Source organism: Rousettus aegyptiacus, unplaced genomic scaffold, assembly GCF_014176215.1.
Source record: "Rousettus aegyptiacus isolate mRouAeg1 unplaced genomic scaffold, mRouAeg1.p scaffold_m13_p_5, whole genome shotgun sequence".
Lineage (NCBI taxonomy): Eukaryota > Metazoa > Chordata > Mammalia > Chiroptera > Pteropodidae > Rousettus > Rousettus aegyptiacus.
The window spans coordinates 84482972-84505474 of NW_023416308.1; the positions used below are offsets into that span (position 1 = coordinate 84482972).

General features: G+C 45.5%; 1 protein-coding gene and 1 long non-coding RNA gene across 2 annotated transcripts in view; both read right to left on the reverse strand.

Annotated features, from left to right (window-relative positions):
- Positions 1–6953, reverse strand: part of DKK3 (dickkopf WNT signaling pathway inhibitor 3) — a 45076-nt gene extending 38123 nt beyond the window's left edge. The window contains exons 1-2 of the mRNA XM_016135448.2: positions 6767–6953; positions 5967–6211 (exon numbers count right to left, since the gene is read on the reverse strand). Coding sequence (XP_015990934.2) covers positions 5967–6179 — 213 coding nt within the window. The 5' untranslated portion in view covers positions 6180–6211; positions 6767–6953. The remainder of the gene's footprint in view (positions 1–5966; positions 6212–6766) is intronic.
- A 2472-nt stretch (positions 6954–9425) lies between these two features.
- Positions 9426–10444, reverse strand: LOC107505316. Its single transcript, XR_001595676.2, has 3 exons — positions 10263–10444; positions 10067–10157; positions 9426–9616 (listed from the first exon to the last, which is right to left on the reverse strand). It is a non-coding gene; the product is annotated as an uncharacterized LOC107505316 (long non-coding RNA).
- Positions 10445–22503: the final 12059 nt, after the last annotated feature.

Sequence of the window (22503 nt, forward strand, 5' to 3'; positions counted from 1 at the left end):
TGTTTTACATACCTTATAGCAATAAATCTCATAACCTCCCTGCAAGATGAGTGTTAATGTCCCCATTTTAAAAGTGGGGAAACCAAGGCTCAGGGAGACTAGATAACTTCCCAAGACTCTCAGTGAAGGGCAGAGTTGGGATTTGAGAATGTTCCCATTGAACTGTCTTGGCCCTTGTACAATGGCTGTTGGTTCCCTGCCCGTTCCCTGTGGCCTATCTGGAGGTCACCCACACTTAATTCCCTTACATGCCAACAACCAACTCTGTCTCTCTTTAAGGGTATTCCCTGGCTGCAGAAGCGTGCTCAGTCCACACAGGGCCCTAGTGCTAGGCAGTTAACATCCCAGGAACAATCCTCATTCAGTGAGGGACAGGCTATGGGGGTAAACATACTCCAGCTCCCTCTCTCCTCAATGGGAGGTCTCTCTCAGGATACCCCAGTAGGACTGAGCCTGAGGTGCCCCTAGCAGTAACCTGCTCATTAGCATAGCCTTTATAGTTTTTCTTTCTTTTCCATCTCACTTTCCCACTTCTTCCTAGTGTTTCTAGGATCACTTCCCAAATAAACTATCTGCTCCCAAATCCTTGTTGCAGGGTCTGGTGGTGGTGGTGGTGGTGGGAGGGGACCCAAACTAAGACAACCCCTTTTCCCCCTACAGGTGGGGCCACAGCTATGTCTCCTTTCCTACCCCACCTCTTGGGTACAGAGAGACCCTTATAGAGGGTCAGTTGACTAGTTCCTGGGGTCCACACTCCTTTTGGCTCTTCTTGCATGTATCCTTCTTTGGTGTCAGGTTTCTGAGGCCACTGTCCTCAAATCCTCCAGTCTCGTAAGCCTCCATGGCATCTGTACCAGATATGCCAGGCAACTCACATCTGCACCCAATTTCCCTGTCCAGATTTATCATCCCGCCCTAGTCCTAATCAGTGGGCAGCTGACAAAATTACTCATTCACAGCTGACTGGACTCAAAGGGAGGCCACATTATGAACTAGTTGTGTCAATCAGATATTCTTTCTAGGAATTAAAAATGAGAGATACAAAGGGAAGTTCTAGTTGGTGGCTGGCAATTTTCCAACACTTGTCTTTGACTCTGGGCTATTTCCATTCCTTAAAACTAATTCTCAAAAAGATTTCCCGTAAAAAAAAAAAAAAAAATCATTGTCCTCTATCTCCTTATGTACTAAGTAAGGTTCCCCTTTTCCTACCCCTTCCAATTAGATTTACAGAGCTGGAGTGAATATGGGGAGAGAGTTCTCATGTTAGTGCAGCACAAAAACACTGAACTAGAAGTGGGAAGAAAGTCTGGTAGGCACGAAGGCTCAAATAATCAAATGACTTGGTTGGTGACTATTGTGTTTGACCCTGAAATGATTGCTGAGACCTTTGAACTTGGTCACTGGCTCCATCACAACCACCACTACCACCACCACCACCATCATCATCATCATCACAAAACCTCCATGTCTGGGCATCAGCTCATCTGAGCCACTCTACCAGATACCTACCATGTCTCCTTGAATATTCACAGCAACCCTATGAGGGAGGTGTTATTACCCTCATTCTCCAGATGGAAAAAACAAGGTTGAGAGAGGTGAGGGATTTGCCTCTGGTCATCGCATTGTTAGTAAGAGGCAAAACTTGGATTAGAACTTATGATAGTCTGACTCAAAATTATGTGTTTTCCCAGCATATGATTCTGCCCTTGCTTTTACCGGGGAGATTTAAGAGAGTCCCATACAAAACAGTTTGAGGATAATTAGGATGGTTTCCAGAAGTTCAAAGAAGAGAAGAGAAGGGCTTCCAGAGGAAGAAGAGGCTTGATTGGGCTGGTCTCAAAGGATGGGTAGCATTTGGACAGAGATGAGTGTACAGGAAGCAAACTTATGGCAACTTGGACAAGAAAGGTATGTGTTGCAGGCTAAAGCAGAGGGTCTATGCTGGGCACAGGATAAAATGGTGGATGCTGAAATAGAAGGGATCAGTAGGCAGATCCAGGTATAGTTCTAAAGCAGAGGGCGCTATCCTGGTTCTCAACTAGGAGGGTACACAGAGCCATGACCAAAACTTTATGTGCGTGTATGCATGCGTGTGTGTGTGTGTGTGCACACGTGTGTGTGTGTGTCCTTTACTAGACCTGCCACATTAGAATTTCTGGGGATGGGACCTCAGATATCAATGAGCTTCTCGGATGATCCTGAGGTATTCCCGCCTTCCACCTGCTCCCAGGTAAGAACTTCTGCTCTAGGCAATAGGGAGTTGCAGCAAGCTCCAAAGACTAGTTGGGAAATAATATAGAGTCCAGAGAAGAAAGAGAGGAATCCAGTTAGGGGAGGTTATATCTGGGGAGGGACCTTCTAGGTGATAAAGGCTCCAAACAAGTCAAAAGGATCAATCTGGAAGGACTGAGAGCTGTCCACTGGGTTAGGCAAGAAGCTGCCCACAGCATCACCAGAGGGCAGTGCAGTTGAAAGCGCCAGGGTTCTGGAGTCATGTAAAGTGGGGCCAAGTCATAGCTCTACCACGAAGCAGCTGTGTGACTTTGGACAGGACACCAAATGTCTCTAAACCTCAGCTTTCTTGTTTGTAAAATGGGGATGATTCTACTTTGCTGAGCAAATATGAGAATTAAGGAACATGAAATCCAAGTGCTTGGTAAAGTACCTGCCACCCAGCAAAGGTGTAATATATAGCTACTTTCATAATATTGCCCTTTAATATTGCAGTTTTTGAAGAAGCTAGTTGGCTGGGAAATGTTTGAGTAGAAGTGGAAAGAGCAGATAACATGTGTTTGAAGAGTCTGCTACCAAAATGGAGCAGAAATGGAATGGAGTTAAGATAGAAGACAGAATGGGCAAGAAAATGACTTTTTTTTTTTTTTTGTAAGTGAGAAAGCCTGGCATATTTAGAAAAGACAGAGCTGGAAAAGAGTAGGAAACTGTAGATGCTACAGGAACTTTTATCCAGAAGGAGATAGGAATGTTTTCATGTTTTTAAAACTCCCGTGGGAATCTAAATCCTTCGGTTTCATTTTCAAATAATTGACAAGTTACCAAATCTAGAGTCTGCTTTGGGCTAAGCAGATAATCTTTTTATAAAACCTCCCTCTCAACCCGTGGTTATTTCAACAGAATGAGCTAACAGTTCTTCAACGTCACCGCAAACTAAAAGTACAGTTTACAATGGAAATTTCAACCACAACTATTACTGCTGCTAGCAAGAAAAACTTAAGCTGGACCAACAGGTCTTGTTTCATAGAGGAGGAATGTGAATGTCATTAAAAATGGCATTTATGGTTAGTTGAATCTGTGTATCTATTAAAGGGGCACAGTAGGAAAAATTGGAGTGATAAATTGAGGCTTGGTTCCTAGGAATAGGTGAGGTGATAAAAATCTTCTAAAATATGCCAGTTATAGACATGGCGATGAGCACAGGGGGAGGAAGGGGAAGAGAGTGGTTTTTTATTCTCAAAATACATTTATCAGTAACATACAGAATAAGAACAGGAAAATCGGGACAGCCTGGATTGTACCATTTGAAGATGTGACTCCTCCAATAATGATCCTACAAATAGAGTTAACTTCATCTTCCCCTCTTAAAAATCAACAGCTTGAGTCAGCTGGACTATTTAAAATGTCAGGAAGTTACTTGAAAGCAGATTCATGATGCAACTATGTCAACGATTAATACATCTGGCCTGGTCCTTTTGGTTCTCACCGAGGACAAGTAAATAGCAACTGTCCTGTGTTTATGAGATTTAAGGAAACTTCTGGCAGTCTTTTTAAAAGACAATTAATACCAATAGCCACAATCTATTGAGAATTTATTATATAGTGGACACCAGTTCTTTGTTATTATTCATACTAGTACTATTAACATGATGATAATGACAGCTAATATTTTTTGAGAACCAACAATCTCGTAATCCTTACAACCTCTTTGGGGGCTGACTTATACCAAATTTACTTACGCTCATTTTAGATGGTCAGATAACTTGCTTTACTTGCATCTTTTCATTTAATTCTCCCTTTACCGTAAGAGATGGACAATTCCTCCATTTCAGAGCCTGGATCCCACTGCTAGTAAGTGGCAGCACTGGCTTCAGTTAAAGGAAGGTTGGTCCCCATGGCCCGTTCTCCTGCCACACAGGTGTTCAGCCTTTCTCAGCCTGTCCCCGCAGCCAGCAAGGACACTGTTTGAGAAACAATCCCCGAGTGGGATAGCAGTGGCAGCTAATGTCTCCCCTGGTGGCAAACTTCAGTTAGCCTATCTGCAAAAGTCAAGCAGAGCTATGTCTGGAGGGAGGAAGGCTGGGACCCAGGCAGAGTCAATGCAGACAATTCCTACAGAGTGGTCCTGCTGGGCTCCAAACTGCTCTGACCAAGGAAGAGCCCGAAGGGTCCTTGCTGCTTCCATATCTCCCTCACCAGGAGGTGCCATTGGAGGACTATGCTGCCCGGGCAAGTTCACACTGAATAAAAACGTGGCCATGACCCAGTCAGTCTCACTAGGATCCGTGTGCAGGAGGGAAAGTCCCAGAACCCAGAGAAGGAAAGGAGATGACCAACCAGATCACAAGCTCAATTTAATTTGAAGGTGAAGAGTTAAGAGACAGTGGGGTCTATCTGATTCCCAACCCCCTTTAATTGTTCTATGTCATGATTCTTGTGCTTTCATAGGAAACAAAAAGTTTCCTATGAAACTTTGGAATCTAGCTCATACAGTGGATATTCAGGTCCAGTTGTCCATGCACCTGGCTCCCAATCCAGTGTCCCCTTCACTGAAAACTTCAAGTTGATTGTTGTGGAAAGGAAGAGGATATATCCCCAATCTACACAGGGCAAGGAGAACAAGCAACTTCTCCTGGTAGACCAGAGTCATCATTAAAGGCTTCGCCCAAACAGATGTGGAGACACCGAACCCATCCGCTGGGTCATCTGGTCTCTTACCGACTCCTCTCCAAAGACAGGCTGCAGCCAGAGCTGGGCCTAAGAGTGACTATGCCCATTCACCCCAAGCACCAGGGTTAGGCTGCCCACACCTGGGCTGGAGAACTGGGCCAGCTGCACCTCCTGGCCAGGTAGCCCTGGAGATGCTTGGGTGCACACTGTAGAGGCCATCCATAGTAGGATGTGATGGAAAGAATAAGCCGGCAAAGTTTTACCCTAGGTACCTGGGTATCTGATGCTAACAGCTGCTATATATATTATATACAAGGTGCCCACATATATCATGGCATTTAATTCCCACGGGAAACTGAAGTGCATGTTAAGGGATGTGCTCAATGTCAGCCTGCTAAGTGATGTCAGAGGAGGACCTCGAGCCCAGGCTTGACTCCAAAGTGCTCTTGCGGTGGAGGTGGGTGCCTTTCACAATGTCCTTCCTCCTCCCCTCTACAATTCACCCTGCTGGGTTTCAGGATTCTGATTTTCCTTCTCTGCTCCACATGGCAATGGGGGAAGCTCAGTCAGATGACCAGCAAAGCTCAGGACTCTTGGCGCCCACATGCGTCCTGTGTCTTGGGAAGACGTTACAAGCTCAAAGCCCAATGCACGTGCTAGAGCCTGAGATGCCTGGGGCTTCCTCAGCCTCTGCAAAACCACAGCCCCGCAATACCAGGGCCTTGGAAGCATCCGCTTACAACAGGGGGAGACTACACACCTGAAGAAAACCGCGGGGTGGTGGCCGGCAGCCTGCAGACAGGTGGTGACCTGGGCTAGCTGCCCGAGGGGGAGTCCAGCTAGAGGGTATTAGTGGACAGGCTCAGATCCAGATCTGGCAGGAAGGCAGAACGAGGTGGGAGTTCGGATTACCCCGCGCTGCCTCCAGATCACTCTGGATCTGCTGCCGGTCTTCTCAGCCCCTTCGCGGAACCGAGGACCCCGGCCAGCCCTTCCAGCACAGCTTCCTCCTGCTCCCGCTACCCCCAGGCTCGCGCTTCCCAGAGCCCTCCGGGCGCACCCACCTCCTCCACCGCGCTGCGCAGTTTGTGCTGCGTGTCCTCCATCAGTTCCTCCACCTCGCGGAACATTTCGTTGAGGGTGGCCTCCTCCTGCGGGTAGCTGAGAACCCGGCCGGGCTCGACGGGCGCCGAAGTCGCTGTCGGAGCGGGCGCGGGGGCCGTGGGGACCGCCGCCGCCAGCAGCAGGCACAGCAGGGTGCCCCCGAGCCGCCGCATCTCGGCCTTGAGCCCAACGCCGCTGCCGCCGCCTGTGTCCGGGAACGCGGTCAGAGCGACCACCCCTCGCCAGCCCCGCCGCCCCGCCCCGCCCCGCCGCCCCGGGTACTGAGAGTCCCCGCCAGTCCCCCAGCGCCCCTCTTCCCCGCCCCCTCCTCAGATGGAACAAAAAAGAGTCCCCGTGGACGCAACTTACCGGGTCCAGCCCCGCGCCCCTGCGCCCGGATCCCCTGTGTACCCCCACCCCCGGCCTCGGGCACAGTCAAAGCTCTGCTCCTTCCCCTAGTAACGGCCCCCTCCCCCGAGCAACACAGCCCGGGTCTTCTACGCTCACAGCCCCCAGCTCACTCCAGCTTCTGGGTTCAGCGGGCTCGAGCCCTGCACTCTTCTTGACCAGGTCAGAGCGCGGCTCTAGTGCTGCAGCCTCATTTCCACCCCAACCCCATCCCAGGCCCCTCCTGGGTGTTCGGAGCGCAGGTCAGCACCCTCCACTCGGGGTCCGACCCGAATTGAGCCCTCGGGCCCCTCACCCTTCCAGGCGGGACCCAGCAGAACCATCCCCCATCCCCGCCGCCGCCGCCCCTCACCCACGCGACTGGACCGAGCTGCGCTCCGGGCTGGACCTGCCAGGCCTCGCCGGGAGGCCGCCGCAAGGGCTGCAGGAACTGGACTGGCGCGGAGGGCGGGCCGCTGGTGCGGGAGCGCGGCGGGGATGCAGCAGCGCTGGTACCCGAGCGAGCCCGCAGCGCGCTCAGCCCGCCCGCGGGCCAGGCCCCCGCCTGGCGGGCGGGGCCGCGCCCAGCCGGCCGCCATTGGCCAGACCCTGCGCCAGCGACCTCGCGCCCAGGCCTGCCTCCTCTGCCTCCGCGATCCATTCTACAGGAAGCCCTCTGCTTCCCTGAATCCCAGACGCCCCACGACATCCCAGTTCATTGTCATCTATGGCTCGGATTTTTGCAACAGTGTACGGGAAGGGTGCGGAGTTGGGGGTGTCTTTCCGAGTCCCCCACCTAGTCCTCTCCAAGCCATCCTCCACCCAGCATGCAGTCCTGCGGGGTGAAATCCCAGCCCCTTAGCCTGGCGTTCAAGGCCCATCACAGTCTGGTCTTAATCTGCCTGCCGTGATTGACGCCGTACTCCAGCCAAGAAAACTCAGTTGTAGCTCCTGGAATCGGTCACCAGAATATCAGCAAGCTTCTTGAGGGCGGCTTAGCAAAGTGGTTAAGACCAGACATCCACAGCCAGGCTGCCTGGTGTGAATCCCAACTCTACTCCTTAGTACCTTACCTATCTGGCCAAGTCACCAAATCTGTCTGCGCTCCAGTGAGTCCAGATGTGAAATGGAGCTTACAGTTTTAAGTGTACCTCATAGTTAACAAGCATAACGCGAGTGGGAAGTGTACGGCAGGCACGTGGTAAGTGAGACATGTGTTAACTGTCACGATGGGAACAGAGCTTTGTCTTATTCACAGCAGCCTCCCCAGCACCTAGAACAGGGGACACTCACATATTTTTTGAATAGACAAGTGTTTTATCTGTCAAACCTCCTATTTCTTCCTGTTACTCTTTCTGTCTGGACAGCCCTTGGCCTGGTTAACTCCTGTCATCCTCCAAGACTCAGAGTTTCTCCCGAGCTCCTTCCACTCCCCCATGTCTCTAGCCCCCCCCCCCCCACTCGCACTGTGTGCTTCCCCAAATCAGCCCCAACTTGCACGCCCTGTCTGGTCACTGGGCCATTCCCCCTCCCCCCACTCCTCCACCCTCAGACCAGGAGATTCTGGGAGGCAGGGACTGACTTGCTCAGCTTTGTGTCACCAGTGCCAGAGGCATAATACACACTCGGCCCCTGAAAAACTAGTGGGCTGATCATTATAACAATAGCTATTGATATATCAACATAGAAACACGGTTACCGAGCACACATTATGTGCCAGGAACAGGTATAACTCATTTAATTTCCACCCTTGAAGGTCTATACTACTACTTCTATTTCTGTTTTACAAATAAGGATACTTTCCTAAGACCACGTAGCTAGTAAGTGGTTGAACGGGGATTTGAACTTAAGAATCTGGCTCCAGAGCCTTCATTCACCCCTTGCTGTCAAACTCTGCTGCTATAAACCTGGCTGGGAGGTATCGTGTATAAAGATGTTTACTGAAGCTCTATAATAGCAAAAAATGTGAAAATCACTTATTAGGGGTTTCAGCAGGAAAATGGATAAACTGGGATTTCTACACATAATAAAATATAGCAGTTAGAGTAATGAACAATATTTCTAAGCAACAATATGGATAAATCTCAAAGAAACATAATGTGGAGTTAAAAAGGCAATTTGTAAAGTGATATGTACAGAATACTATTTGTGCAGATTTAAAAAAAAAACACAACACAACTGTACATATTATTTATAGATGCTACAAACATAGTAAAAAATACAGAAATGTGCGAGCCGCCTCCAAGGCGGGAGGCGAGGGAAGAGATGTGGACTGTCTTCAGTTGTATTTATAACATTTTATTCCTCTAAGAAAGAAAGTACCGGAGTGGAAGAGTTCTAAAGCAAGTGTCCAAATATTCACATCTGTTTAAGCATCACAGTTGATTAATTACTTGTGGGTTTATGGGTGTGTCTGTTGTATAGTTTTTGGTATATTTGAAATAGTTTGTGAATACATTGAAATAAAAAAAATCTGAAGGCAAACACCCCACCCCCACTCACCACTGCCCCCAATAAAACAAAACAAAAAACCTCTTATGGCCAAACAGACTTTTCTTAGATTTGTTCTTGACAGAAATGCCCACCTCCCCAGGGCCAGCAGTGGCCTCCATTACTGTGAGGTGAAAGGCAGGAAGGGGAGGGTCCATGCAAGACCCAGGTGGAGGGGCCTTTCTCTTCATAAAAGGCCCTCTGTCTGCTTGAATGGCCGGGAGCTTTCCTCCTGAGGTGAGTGGGAGCGCCAGGCAGCTGGAGCCAGGTAATGGCTCTGGGCAGGAGATGGGGCTTATCTGTTTCCTTCTCTGGGGAGGGAACAGTACAAAAAGCAAGGAAACCTCAGATAGCCGGAATTTACAGGCTCTTGGTTTGGATAGGTAACTAGTATGCACTGATTTTTAAAATTTTAACTATTCAGAATCATTAATTAGACCAGTGTAGGATTGATTACACATTTCTGTCTTTTGCTTTCCCTTCCTTCTTAAATAGACTGTACTAAACATAACTTGGGAAAAAATGTAAAGAGTAGGCTCAGAGATAATGTATCTGCATGGTTATTAGTATCTGTTTTCTCTGCCAGAATGCAAGTCATGTGAGATTGCATGGGATACTTATCCTTGCAACCACCTCCGGTCCAGCCCAGGGCCTGCAGAGAGTTAGTTCTCAATAAGGATATGCCGAGTGGATGTGGTCCTACTTGGGATGGGGGTCTCAGCTCACAAGCGATCTGCAGTGTATGAAGAAACAGAGAAGCATGTAGATAATACTAGGACAGTAAGATTGAGGAAAAGACAGAGAAATTGGCAACTAAAGGACAGGAGAGTGAAGAAGTACAAATTGCCATTTATAAAAATAGTCACAGGGATGTAAAGTACAGCAAAGGGATTATAGTCAATAATATTGTAATAACTATGTACAGTGTCAGACAGGTGCTAGACTGATTGGGATGATCACGTTGTAAGGTACATAAATGTCTAATCACTATGTTGTACACCTGAAACTAATATAATATTGTATGTCAAGTGCAATTGAAAAAATAAATTTAAAGAAAGAAATTTCTAAAAAGAAAATAATAAGAGCTGATTCTTTCCAGAACGTCCATGGGGATTGTCCATCCCCGGTTCCATTAATTCTGGTAGGAGTGGGAGACCATGTAGTGTCTGCAGAGATGACCTACCTCTCTCACTCCGTTAATTGGACTGGAGATTGGATTCTTTCTTGACACATCAGATTCTTCCTTGGAGTTGGAGCCTGGAGACACCATTGAGCTGCATGAGGACAAAAGCCAATATATAGAGAGAGAAAGTCAAGAGAGAGGGAATGAGGGGGAGAGAATTTAGAGAAATAAGATTCTATGAGTCTGAGAAAGTTACCTTGGGGAGAAAGAAAGTAGCCACTTCATTCCATGATGTCATTTTTGTTCTTGGTTCTAGTCTTTTTCATTTGTAAGTCTGAGACCCAGCTGTAACATCTGCTCTTAGACTCTGTGAGATGTTTCTGGATTCTTCTCATGTACTTCCCTTTCTTATGAGCTAGGTGTAGTAACTTTCTGCTGCTGGCTCTCAACTGTCTGGGGTGGGGCTGCTTCTATTTTAACAAGGGAACCCTTTTTAAGGAAGATTTGCATTGGAGAAGGTTACAACCCCTTCCTGAAACCCACGAATTAGAAACAGAGGGCCACCACGTCCTGTGGACAGGGAGATGCCAGCCAACGGCACTGTTCCCTTTGCTAAATGACCCCTGACTCACACTGCCAGCCACCAATTTCATAAAGCCTTCCCAGGTCTTGCCTGGAATTTGTGATTGTTCTGATGAGATTGGTGCCAAGATTTTTCTGAATGGAAACTCCATCTGGCTTTGGAAAGAGTGTTCACGTGGATTCAGGGTTTCCATGAGTAACAACCATAGACCATCCAAAACATACATTTACTTTGCCAAGTTTCCGTGGGTGGGTGAACAAAAGAGACCCAGAGGACCATATTCTTGGCCATCACCGTTGAAACACAGCACAGGAGGGATGAGCCCTGAACCTGGCTGTCTTGCTTTTTATTTAGCAGGTGGATGTGCTCTGGATTGTATATTCCTGCGTGTGTGTCTGAAGCGAAGGATGACTAAAGGAGCAAGAGAAGGTTGGTGGAGCTATTACGAAAAGAGGAAAAGCAAAGAGGTGATGATATCAAGCAATCATGGAGAAAGAATGTCCAGAAATGTGTTTCCACCCAATTCTCTCCATTCCTTTGGGACAGAATGTTGTGTCTATTTCTTCCTTGGAGCAATTTCCAATGCTGGCCACCTAACAGAATCACCTGTGAAGCTTGCTAAACAGTGCAGGTACCTGGCTGACTACAAGGTGGGGCCTCTCAGGCTACACTCTAGAATGGTCCTTGCTGAAGATTCTGTTATTGTCAAGGCTCAAAAAAAGCTCTCCTCTCATCCCATCCCATCAGCCTTTCTTCCCATCTGTGGAACAGCACAGCCAGGCCAGCTGTGCTTTCTTTCCCACAGAAGTGGTTGGAAGCTGCTAGGATAGTGGAAAGACAGCTGGACTTGGTGCTAGAATATCCTGGGTTTAGGGTTTGGCTCTGATCCTAACTGTCACGACCTGAATATCCCAGAGTTCTCTAGTCTATGGGCACATTAGCACCCAAACCACAGGCTCGTAGCCCACACCTCCTGTCACTAGGAAGATAATTCAGGAAGCCCCCAAGGGATGTGTTCGTAAATCTGAGATTCGGTCCTTGTTTCCGGTCAACTTTCCTACCATTATCTCTGAGATAGCTGTGTCATCTTGATGATAATGAGCTAAGATTTAGCAATCGGTGTTCTCAACTGCCTTGCAGGGTGTTTCCAGTTAAGCGGGGGTGGTAGCTGCTGTTTTCTGCTTATGTTAACAAAGAGAAATGAACTACTTATACAAACGACAACACAAGTGCATCTCAAACGCCTTATGCTAAGTGAAAGAAGCCAGGCTCGAAAGACTACATAATAATTCCATTTATATGACCTTCTAGAAAAAGTAAAACTATAGGGACTACAAACAGATCATTGGTTTCCAGAGGCTGAAATGGGGGTAGGGGTTGACTATAAAGGGGTACAGGGATATGTGGGGGATTCTTTATCTCTATTGTGGTGGTAGGCAGAGGATGTTGATAAACATTTGACAAAACTTGTAGAACTGTAGAACTGTATACTAGAAAAATGAAATTAATGTACATAAATAAATTATACCCAAATTCAAAGACAATAGGGTAAAGAAGAAGTAACATATCCTGCTCAAGGTCAGAGCCAGAGTTTCCAGTAGGTGCGTTAAACTCCTGGATCCAGACTTTGAATTATTCTGCAGCTCAGCAGCTCACAAACTCAGGCAGCTCCACAGGTGAAGGGAGGCACTTCTCAGGAAAGAGGTCTCTGCCTGTGGTCAGGGATGTCGGACAAAGTAGCCAGCTGTGAGGACATTGTGTGTGATATGGGGAAAAGAGCTGTATTCTAATCATGGTTTTGTTACCGTCTAGATTTATAATCTTGGATAAGCTAATTTATCTCTCTAAACCTTAGTTTTCTAATTTTTAAAATAATTTCTCCTTTGTTAAAGAGAGCAATACAAGCTGATCTTAAGAAACAAGTCCTTGTTAGGAAGCACTACCATGTGCTTGTAAAGGGCAGAGGCCCTGTACAAATCCCAGCCCTGCATTACTTTCCAGCCAGGTGACTGGGACAAATCTCTCTACTTTTCTGAGCCCCACTTTCCTCATCTATAACAGGAGGACAGGAACTGCATCTACCTCATGGAACTGTTGTAAGTCTTACAGGAAATATTTCATTCAGGCCCTCAGCAAAGGACCTGGCCTGTGGTAAGCATCGATGAGTGTTAGCTGTTATATTATCATCCTCAGCATCATTACCAGGCTTGGCCAACAAAGCTCTTGTGAAGAGAGCAGGGAACAGAGCTCCCTTTGTGTATGCTCAGCTGGGGCTCAAGGGAAAACGGTGAGGGGAGTGTCCACAGTAATTCTGCTTAGACCAGGAAGGGTTATGGAAGGCCTTGGTACAGATAACTCTTTTCTGTTTATGCGAGCAAACTTTTATCTGCCTTGGCTCATAGTGTTGCCAGGATGGCTGGGTCAGAAGAAGTTCACATAATAAACATGCCCCTATCCATGCGTAGGTCCTGTTGCTGAGGCTCCTACAACTTAGACTCCTTTTCTTTTCTTGCTCAGGGTCTACACATCCCTTCCTGCAGTATGATTTTCACCCGACCCTCTGATGAAATGTGAACGAGATTCAAAAAGAGACTTGCTCAAAGTCCCACTGTTAATGGGAGAGAGACTTCTTATGATTGGAGCAGTTTGGATAGATACTGCTGAAACTGTGTCTTTTATTCCTTTGGCTGTTCCTTCTTGATCTGAAGCAGACACTTGGAGTGAGTCTATCTGCTTAATGTCTCTGCAAGATGATAACCCCTTGCTAGTTCGACTATGCTGCTTTGGAAGTTCACCCCACTGGCCTCGAGGCTGGCCAACACCGCCAGGCAGCACAAGCGGCACCCATCATCTTTTTTGGCTGGTGACTCTCAAATGTTAGCGGGCATTGGGATTGCCTGGGGGCAGGGAGAATGAGTGTTAAACACAGGCTCCTATACTTTGCAGCTCTAACAATTTCCCAGGTGATGCCAATACTACCCATTCAAGACCCAAATCTTTAGAATCTCTATTCTTAATTATTGAGGGAGAGACCAAGCTTCACCAGTGATCAGAAGATGGTGATAGAGTTGCTGATAGCATCCCAGTCCAAGCAAAAGAGAGATTGTGGCTGCAGAAAAAGTGGAAAGTGCTTTCCAAATTTTACACTCTACTCTGTGCCAGCAGCTACCACTAAACATTCTTGATTGGGTTTAAATTACAGGACGAAGAGAAGAGAAACTGGTGAAAGATCTGCTCAAGTAAAGGGACCCCTGAAGAGGGTCCCAGAAACCAAGTGGACAAAGAAAGATGTTTACAGAATACAGCTGATATTCAAAGGGCAGAGAAGAAAAAACAGGCTGAGTGTCACATGCAAGGTAAGGTGAAGTCAGAAAAAGGGAGACAATAGAAAGAGAGCAGATAGGAAACGGGGTTAGATGTGCTAACGGACACGGGTTAGGGCAACGTGAATCTGTGTTATGATCCTAAGTGAAAGATGCAGTGTAGACCCAGATCGGTAACGGGTTAAACGGGTGCTGGAGAGCAGCCTGCTTTTATGAGCTGATGGCTGAATAAATCCTAGAGTGGGCAGCTGATGGTTTAAGGAACCAGACTAGACAGAATGATTCTCTTCAAACTTAGATGAGCAGATATTATGTTTTAAGAATCACATTTTATAAAACTACAATGAGATATTATTTTCACCTGTAAAAAGAATGAGGCACCTCTATCTCTTCTCCTTCATTCATGCATCATTCATTCTACAGATATTTATTGGGTGCTCTGTTTAAAGAGCTGGGAATAAGATGAATAAAACAGCAAAGCCTGTTTTCACAGAGCTTACATTCCACAGGATAGAGAGAGGCCTCTAAATGTACACACACATACACACACACACATACACACACTCACAGAGAGAGAGACAGAGAGACCCAGTGAGTGGGTTGCTTATAAACACATTTTATATTTATAGTTCAGGTGTTGATCAATGCTATGGAGAAAAGGCAGAACGAGAACTGAAAAGGATAAAGGAGAGTTGCTGTTTTATATCTATCTGCTTTGGAGAGACTTTTCTGATAAGGTGACATTTGAACAGACATGAAGAAATTGAGGAATGGCATCTGGTAAGGATCTAGCATCTACAATAGGTAAAGAACTCTTATGACTCAACAACAGAAAGATGAACAACCCAATTTTTAAAATGAGCAAAGGACTTAATAGACATTTCTCTAAAGAACATAAACAAATGACCAACAAACACATAAAAAGACACTCAGCAGCTTATACCTTACATCTAATATCATTAGTCACTAAAGGAATGCAAATTAAAACTACTTCGCACTCATTAAAATGGCTATTATTTAAAATTTTTTAAAAAATAAGTATTGGTGAGGATGTAGAGAAGTTGGAACCTTCGTGCATTGCTGGTGGGAATGTAAAATGGTTCAGTCACTTGGAAAACATCTTTGCAGTTTCTCGAAAAGTTTACCATTATGAATGTCATTACCATATGACTCAGCAGTTCTAATCCTAGAACTGAAAATTAGTACTCAAACAAGTACATGTGCACACATGTTCATTGCAACACTGTTCACAACAGCCAACGGGTGCAAGCAGCCCAAATGTCCGTCGGGATGAATGGATAAACAAAGTGTGGTATATTCATGCAGTGGAATATTATTCAGCCTGAACAAGAAATGAAGTACTGACACATGCTACGACATGAAAAAACCTTCGAAATATGATGCTAAGTGAAAGAAGTCAGACACCAAAAGTCGCGCATATTGTATGATTCCATGTATATGAAATATCTAGAACGGATAAATACATCGTGACAGAATGTGGATTGGTGACGGCCTGGGGCTTAGCGGGGTTGGGCGGTGGGGCAGGGAGAAAATGCTTAATGTGGTTGTGCTTTGGAACTAGATAGAGGTTGTGATTGTGCACATCGTGAATGCACTGAGTGCTAATTTTAAAATTATTCATTTATGTTGTATGAATTTCACCTCAATTAGTTATTAGAAAAAAAAAAAGTGAGGAACAGCAAGATCCCCAAGATAAGCAGCTAAGGCAAAAAGGAAAAGTACAAAACGTGTGTGTACATTACTGTGCATCCGTCAGCATGAAATGTCCCCTACTGACCCTCTGTCCCTGATGAACTTTGTAACATATGCATGTATTATCTATGCAAAAAATTAAAAGTAAATTAATGAGTTATTTTTAAATGCAGCACTGACTTTAGAGTCAGACTCTGTGTCCCGTTAAGTCTGCCTTTCTTTGGTTCTCGAGATATTTAAAGTGCCTCCCCAGCTGCTGCTAAAGACAGTTTGGTTCCCTTCCGTTTGGTCCATCACACCCAGCAGCCCCTCAGCTCCACTCCCCTCCCAAGGCCTCTACTCCAAGTCTGTCTTCATTATCTGCACATAAACTCTTCCAAGGGGACTTCTGGCCTCCATGCACGCTCCCTTTTTATCCAATCGTCCATGATCTCTTTAAACCCACCGGAACTCTGAATTCCTATTTCTCCTGTCTGGAGGTCCCCGCTCTGGTGGACAGCAGAATGGCAGCATGCTGGAGCCACCTGGATGCTCATGGTTCATCCAGCTCCAGGCGGTCACGTGAAGGTCTTATCAAACAAAACACCCCTCTCCCATAGAAGGGCAGAAAGCAGACCCAGCAAAGTGTAATTAGTGTGGGTTCCATGGAACTAAAATCGTATGTTAGTGCATATATTTGATGAGTTTTAGAAAAATTGCAAATAAAAAACTCTAAGAAAATGGTTCATGTAATCATTTCATGGGTCTCTCTTTTTACCATATATAAGCTCACTATTACTATATTTTTAATTATTTTCTGTACTAAAATCATACTTCAGAAACAAATATTAAATGTCCTAATCCCAAGCGATGTTAGAGAACAGAAAGGACTCCGTCACCTTGTGCCAACAGAGCCAACCACTAAGCGCAGAGCATTGCGGTGGAGAAATACTGGCTATTTTATTTACCAATGGCGTCATCCAGGAGAATGGGAAACGAATGCACAAAAGCTGAACACCCCGATGGTGTGTAGGTTACAGGTTACACAGGGCAAAATCACAAGACACTGTGGGTTGGGGGTTTGAGGTTGCGCTGGGAACTGATCGGTTGGAGGGGAGGTATGGGTAATAGATCATTTCTTCAGGTTGAGGATAGTTCTGAAGTCTTTTCCAGTGTCCCTCTGTCCCAGTGTCATGGGAAAGTAGCCAGGGGTCAGTCCACCTTAGGGCTCAGGAGCTGAAACATAGCTTAGGTCCAGATGTTCTCTTCAGCCTGCCAGAGGTCCACACCTTGCGACCATTAGTCAGGTCTGGGCTATGTCTTCTGCTGCCTCGGGGGTTGTTGATTATCTGGGGGAACATCTAGGTCTCTGAGGGCTAGAGAGAGAGAGAGAGAGGGATGGATATATGATTTCTAGAGCTAGGATTTAAAACTAAATTTTAACAAAGTTATAAGGACCCTCGGTCTCAGAGGGAAAAGGCATAGTTTTTATTTCTGTAGAAAAGAACGTAAAGCCATTTAGTTTTGCCAATCTTTACTGTGCACTAAAGGATACAAACAGAAAACAGTGACTTTTGTTTCTATGTGGAACTGATTTTTTCCTTGTGTATGTGGAACCCACAATAGAGAGGAGGTTTTACTCAAAATTCGAGTGATATGTAGTGGCCATAGTTATTAATATTAATATTGGCCAGTATTCCTCAACACTGGCTAGCACGTTAGAATTTTCTGGGAAGCTTTGAAACTATCAATGTCTGGTCCTCACATCAGAAATTCTGCCACAATAAATTCTTGGGCCTAGAATCGTGGCTTTTATTACTTTGTGTGTGTGTGTGTGTGGAAAAAGTGTCTCAATAAGTTTTCCCTTTCACTTTCTGACAAACAAGCGTAACTTCTCAATATCTTTTAACAGGTACTTTCAGTCCATGAATTGTATCCTCACATAAAAGCCAGATATTAACATTCACTGAGAGTAAGAATGAGACACATGAATAAGAATGAGAGAAGTCAACAACGACCTGTCGAAGAAAGACCTGCTTCAGGACTGGATATTTCCCCCACTCTTTATACTAATTGAGGAAGAAACAATTATAATTACCATGGTGGGACAGTCTCTTCTCACAGTTGTTGTTTTTCTTTTTTAGCAGAGGTGAAAAATGAGTGTTGACGTATTCTTACCTCTGAACTGGTTAAAAAATTGGGGCGGGGAGGGCAACTAGATGCCACGCTCCGGGTAGCTGGGGTGGCTTTGGTGTACATTGCTTTGGATCAAGAGTGAACGTGGACACTGGGGAGACTGGCCACCCCCGGCGTCTGCTTGGAGGAAAGAGACTGGGGAGAAAAAAATGGGGAGGTGGTTGCAGAGACAGGAAACCAGGAGTCTGACACCCACTGTCTTCCCGGGCACCAGTCTCAAAACCTCGTTACCTCACTGCTGCAGCCCCTCAGCTCCTCCTCACTCCCAAGGCCTCTACTCCAAGCCTGTCCCCATTATCCACACATGAAATCTTCAACGGGGTCTTCCGGCCTCCACTCGCATCCCATTGGTTCCATTCTTTAATCCGGCACCATTTAATGTAAATGTTATTTATAATTTTCTAGTACTCACATTAAAATAGAGACCGGTACAATACGTTTTAATAATATATTTTATTTAATGCACCCGAAATACTATCATTACAATATATATTTAATATAGACTTATCAATGAGATGTTCTACATTATTCTAGTTTGTTTGTTTTACACTAAGTCTTCAAAATTGGATGTGGGCTTTACACTTACAGCACATCGCAATTTGGACTGGCCATGTTTCTAGTGCTCAAAAGTCACAGATGGCTGGTGGCTGCCATATTGGACAACAGAGTTATAATCAGCCACAAAAATGATCTTTTGGCAATTCATAACAGGTCTTTTCATTTCCCCTCTTAAAACTCACTTCCATGGGACATAAAAAAATATCTGTATACCCTTTGGCACACTAATTCCAATTTCCAAGACTCTAGTCTTCAGAAATGTTTAACTAAGTGTAAAAAAGTATATGAACAAATGTATTCATTGTAGCTTCATTCCCACTGGTGAAAGAGTCTGAGTTCTGAAGTCAAAATGCCTGGGTTTGAATCCTGGCTCTGTCACTTAATAACTGCATAGCTTTGAGTAAATTATTAAACCTTTATCCTCATTTCCTCATTTATAATAGAACCTACAACAGTGGACTGTTTACAAAGATCAAATGAAATTACCCACATAAAGCCCTTTTCCTAGTCCTTGGCCCATGACAGATGCTTAATAAACCTTAGTTATCATTACCATTACCAATAAAGAAAAAACCATGACAATAGAAATGTTTGGCAACAGGAAAATGATTTATTGAATTACGGTGCAATCACATGGTTTAAATGACCTGAGAACAGGGACCGTTTGACTTCATATTACACAGCGCCTGGCACAGCGCCTGGCACATGGGAGGCGCCTGGGGAGTATTTGCGGGAAGAATGGCATAGACAGTCTTTAGAACAAATGAAACTGCTCGAAATGTGTAAATATGGAAGGATGGCAGTAAAATATGTACAATGTGATTCTATTTTTGTAGGGGGGAAAGGATGCATCATGTGTATGAAGAGGATGTGTTTTTGATTATATAACCACGAGTAAAGACGGGTAGCAGATCAAACAATGGTTCTGAAGGGGGAGGTTGACGACAGTTAGTTTTTGTTGTCGATCACCTTCTATTATATTTTTGTGCTTGTCTTGTCCCATCCATCCGGCGAATTCCGTGGCTCGTCTTACTCATCTCTGTCTTCCCACTTACCCAACGCTTGTTCTTAGGCGGGCTGGGGGTTAGTAATTGATGCTGAATTGAACTGCTAGTTATTGCTTCCCCTGTTCCCACCCACACTATGAGTCAGTACTTGTCCAAGATCACACAGCTCTTATGAAATGTTCTCATTTTAAATCTAAATCCTGAAATATTGTATTATTAAATATGCTGTCTGACTCGTCTATTCTATTCCCCTCAGGACCTAATGCACAGTGATCCTTAGTAGGTGGGTAGGAAATATTAACTACATAAATGATTTGAACAATAAAAATGCCACAGGAGCCCAGCACTGTTTGAAGCTGCCTTTTCTCAGAGGTTACCGTTCAGGGCCAGGAGAGAAAGACCAGCGAATCCCTGTGAGCTTTCTCCTCTCTCGGTATTTCTCAAGGCTTTCTGTCTAGTAGATTATGGAGATGGCATTAACATGTGCAGAATCTTAACTTCTTGTCTCGGGAGCCAAATATATCTATCGATGCGTCTATGTCACACTTATTTATTCATTCAATACATATTAGAGGAGGCTTACAATATACCTACCAGCTACCATGCCTGGCCCTGAAGACGTAAAAATGAAGAAGGCGAGGGTCCTATTCTTAAGGAGCAGGGTCTTTTGTTCTCACTTTTTTTTTTCTCAGCTTGAGAATTAATACCTAACAGCCTCCTCCAAAAAAATGTTTTTCCCCCCAAGCCTAGAATAAACTCAACTCTAGGCCATTGTGTAGAATGGTGACAGGAGTCCTGGGAGCTGGCCTTCTACTTTGTTTTTTTGACACTCACTCACTGTGTGCACGTCAAGTCCCTCTCTTGTGCCTTGGTTTCTCCTCAGATCCCTGGGGTGCCTACTTACCCTTCCTAACTCTTGGGGGCATTAGAAAGGTCCTGCAGGACGACAGAGGCTGAGAGGGCTTGAAATAAACAGAGCAGGGTGGAAGTGTCGTGCATTCCTTTCATTCTGCCCTGGGCTGTCACCGAGATCTGAAGAGAATCCGGATGTAAGTCAGGTAAAACAGAAATTGTTTTTAACTCTCAGTTAAAACACCTGCCTTTGGGACTTAGATTGAAAATGAAGGCATTTAAAAGGATCCCTGTGATTTTGAACAGGTCCTTTCTCCTTTCTGAGTCTCAGTTTACCCTCCTAGGCAATAGGCAGTGGAGGGTATCTACTGGGAAGACAGTCTTCTACCCTCACACCTACAACTGAAGCAGCCATAATTAAAGAAAATTTCCTCTCATTTTACATATTTGGCTTCAATGTAAACTTTTCTTTTTCTTTCATTTCCTTTCCTTCTCTTCTTGTCTCTCTCTTTCCCTCTCCCTCCCCCGTTTTATTTCTCTTTTCTCTTTTACTTTCTCTCTCTCTCTCTCTCTCTCTCTCTCTCTCTCTCTCTCTCTCTCTCTCTCTCTCTCTTTCTTTCTTTCTCTCTTACTAAGAGCTCCTGGACCTAAAACGAAACAGGAAATAGAATAAAACCCCACTGCTAAATAATCTGTAACATCTTTCTGGCTCTGATTGCCATGTTCACACACACGTGGACCCGTGTGCTATTTGCTTAACATGAGTGCATTCCTCTTCCTCTTGTATGTGTTACATGTGCATGAGGGCAGGGCCTCTGGGTATGGAATTCCACTGTAGAGGAGAATTGGTGATAAGTCTGCAGCCTGGTTGACTTTTATTTTAAAGTGTGCGCTAGGTTTGAACCATAAAAATGCTATAGATGACCTATTTTCACAGCAGAATTCTTGAGTCTGAATAGTGTTTGGCAGTTGAAGGCTGAGAAAGAAATTCAACAGCTGGTCCAAGGAAAACTTCTTCCATATGCAGGAACATGCTTTAGATGCAGGCGGAGGGAGGTTACGGGGTTGTGGGAACAGCGCCACCTTATGGTTCCCGTGGTCACTTTCCTGAGCAGAGCCTGGTTGGTCCCAGAGCAAAGGGTGGGCCCCTAGTGGGTTGCACTTCTGGAATTGGGGATTCTGAATTTTCTGGAAGGGGTTTTCCGAGACCACAGCTTGGGTTTGAGGCCAAGTAAGTCGCTGCCTGGCAGCAAGCCCAGCTGCCTGACCTGGGAGCCTTTCTTTGAAAGCCACCAACCACACTTGCTGCAGCCCATGAAGTCTATGAGGGCGGCTGTGTAGTTGTTGGGACAAGAGTACTGTCACTGGTGAGACAGTGTCTGGGTCGAGAAGAGGAGGGCAGAGTAAGAAAGGAGATGGGACAAACTTCACAAGCGACATGGCTGAGGCAGAGTGGGAAGACGGTTGAGCAGGAGGTACATAGCGGGAGAGGGAGAGGAGGCATCTCCCTGTCTGAAAACTCAGGACCGTGTAAGGAAGAGAGTAGTCTTCCCTTCACCTTGACCTCACTCTGACCCCAATTAGGGCCCTGAGGGAACTCACCTGCTCCATACTTCTCTCATTGCCCTCCCGACCCTGGACCAGGGTTGCTGAAACGATAAAATCAGATGTGAGAGACATAGCCCATCGCCTGGCACACGGAAAGTCCTCGAAGCCTCCCGTGTGCCCCAACCCTCTCCCACTCTGTGGATTAGACATTGGGGCAACAACGACGAACCCAGCACAGCCAGCGTTGGAGCTCATAGCCTGGTGCAGCACTGTTGGGTACCAATGTGACACAAGCCACAGCTGCAAACCACTCATTTAATTTTAACTTTTCTAGTAGCCCACATTAAAGGAAGTAAAAAAAAAAAAGGCGAAATTACTTGCAACAATATATTTTATTTTCACCCAATATATCCATTATCTTGTCATTTCAACATATCATTAAAATGAAAATCGGAAATGAGATATCTTATATTCTTTTTTTCTGTACCAAGTCTTTGAAACTGTGTATTTCACACTCGCAGCTCGCCTTGCTCACTGGCCTCACTCCTAAGGAGACCTGAGGCGGCTGCTCTGTCACTGAGTAACCAATGTGCCCCTTGCTCAGTGCAAATTACACTCTCATGTTGCTCTTGTAGTCCTTTTCTATGAAATAGAAGGCCAGGCTGCTGACCTCTGGTGTTTCTTCCTGGAGAGAAGTTTTACGACCATACAGTGAGGCCTAACCCAGCCCTGCCCAGC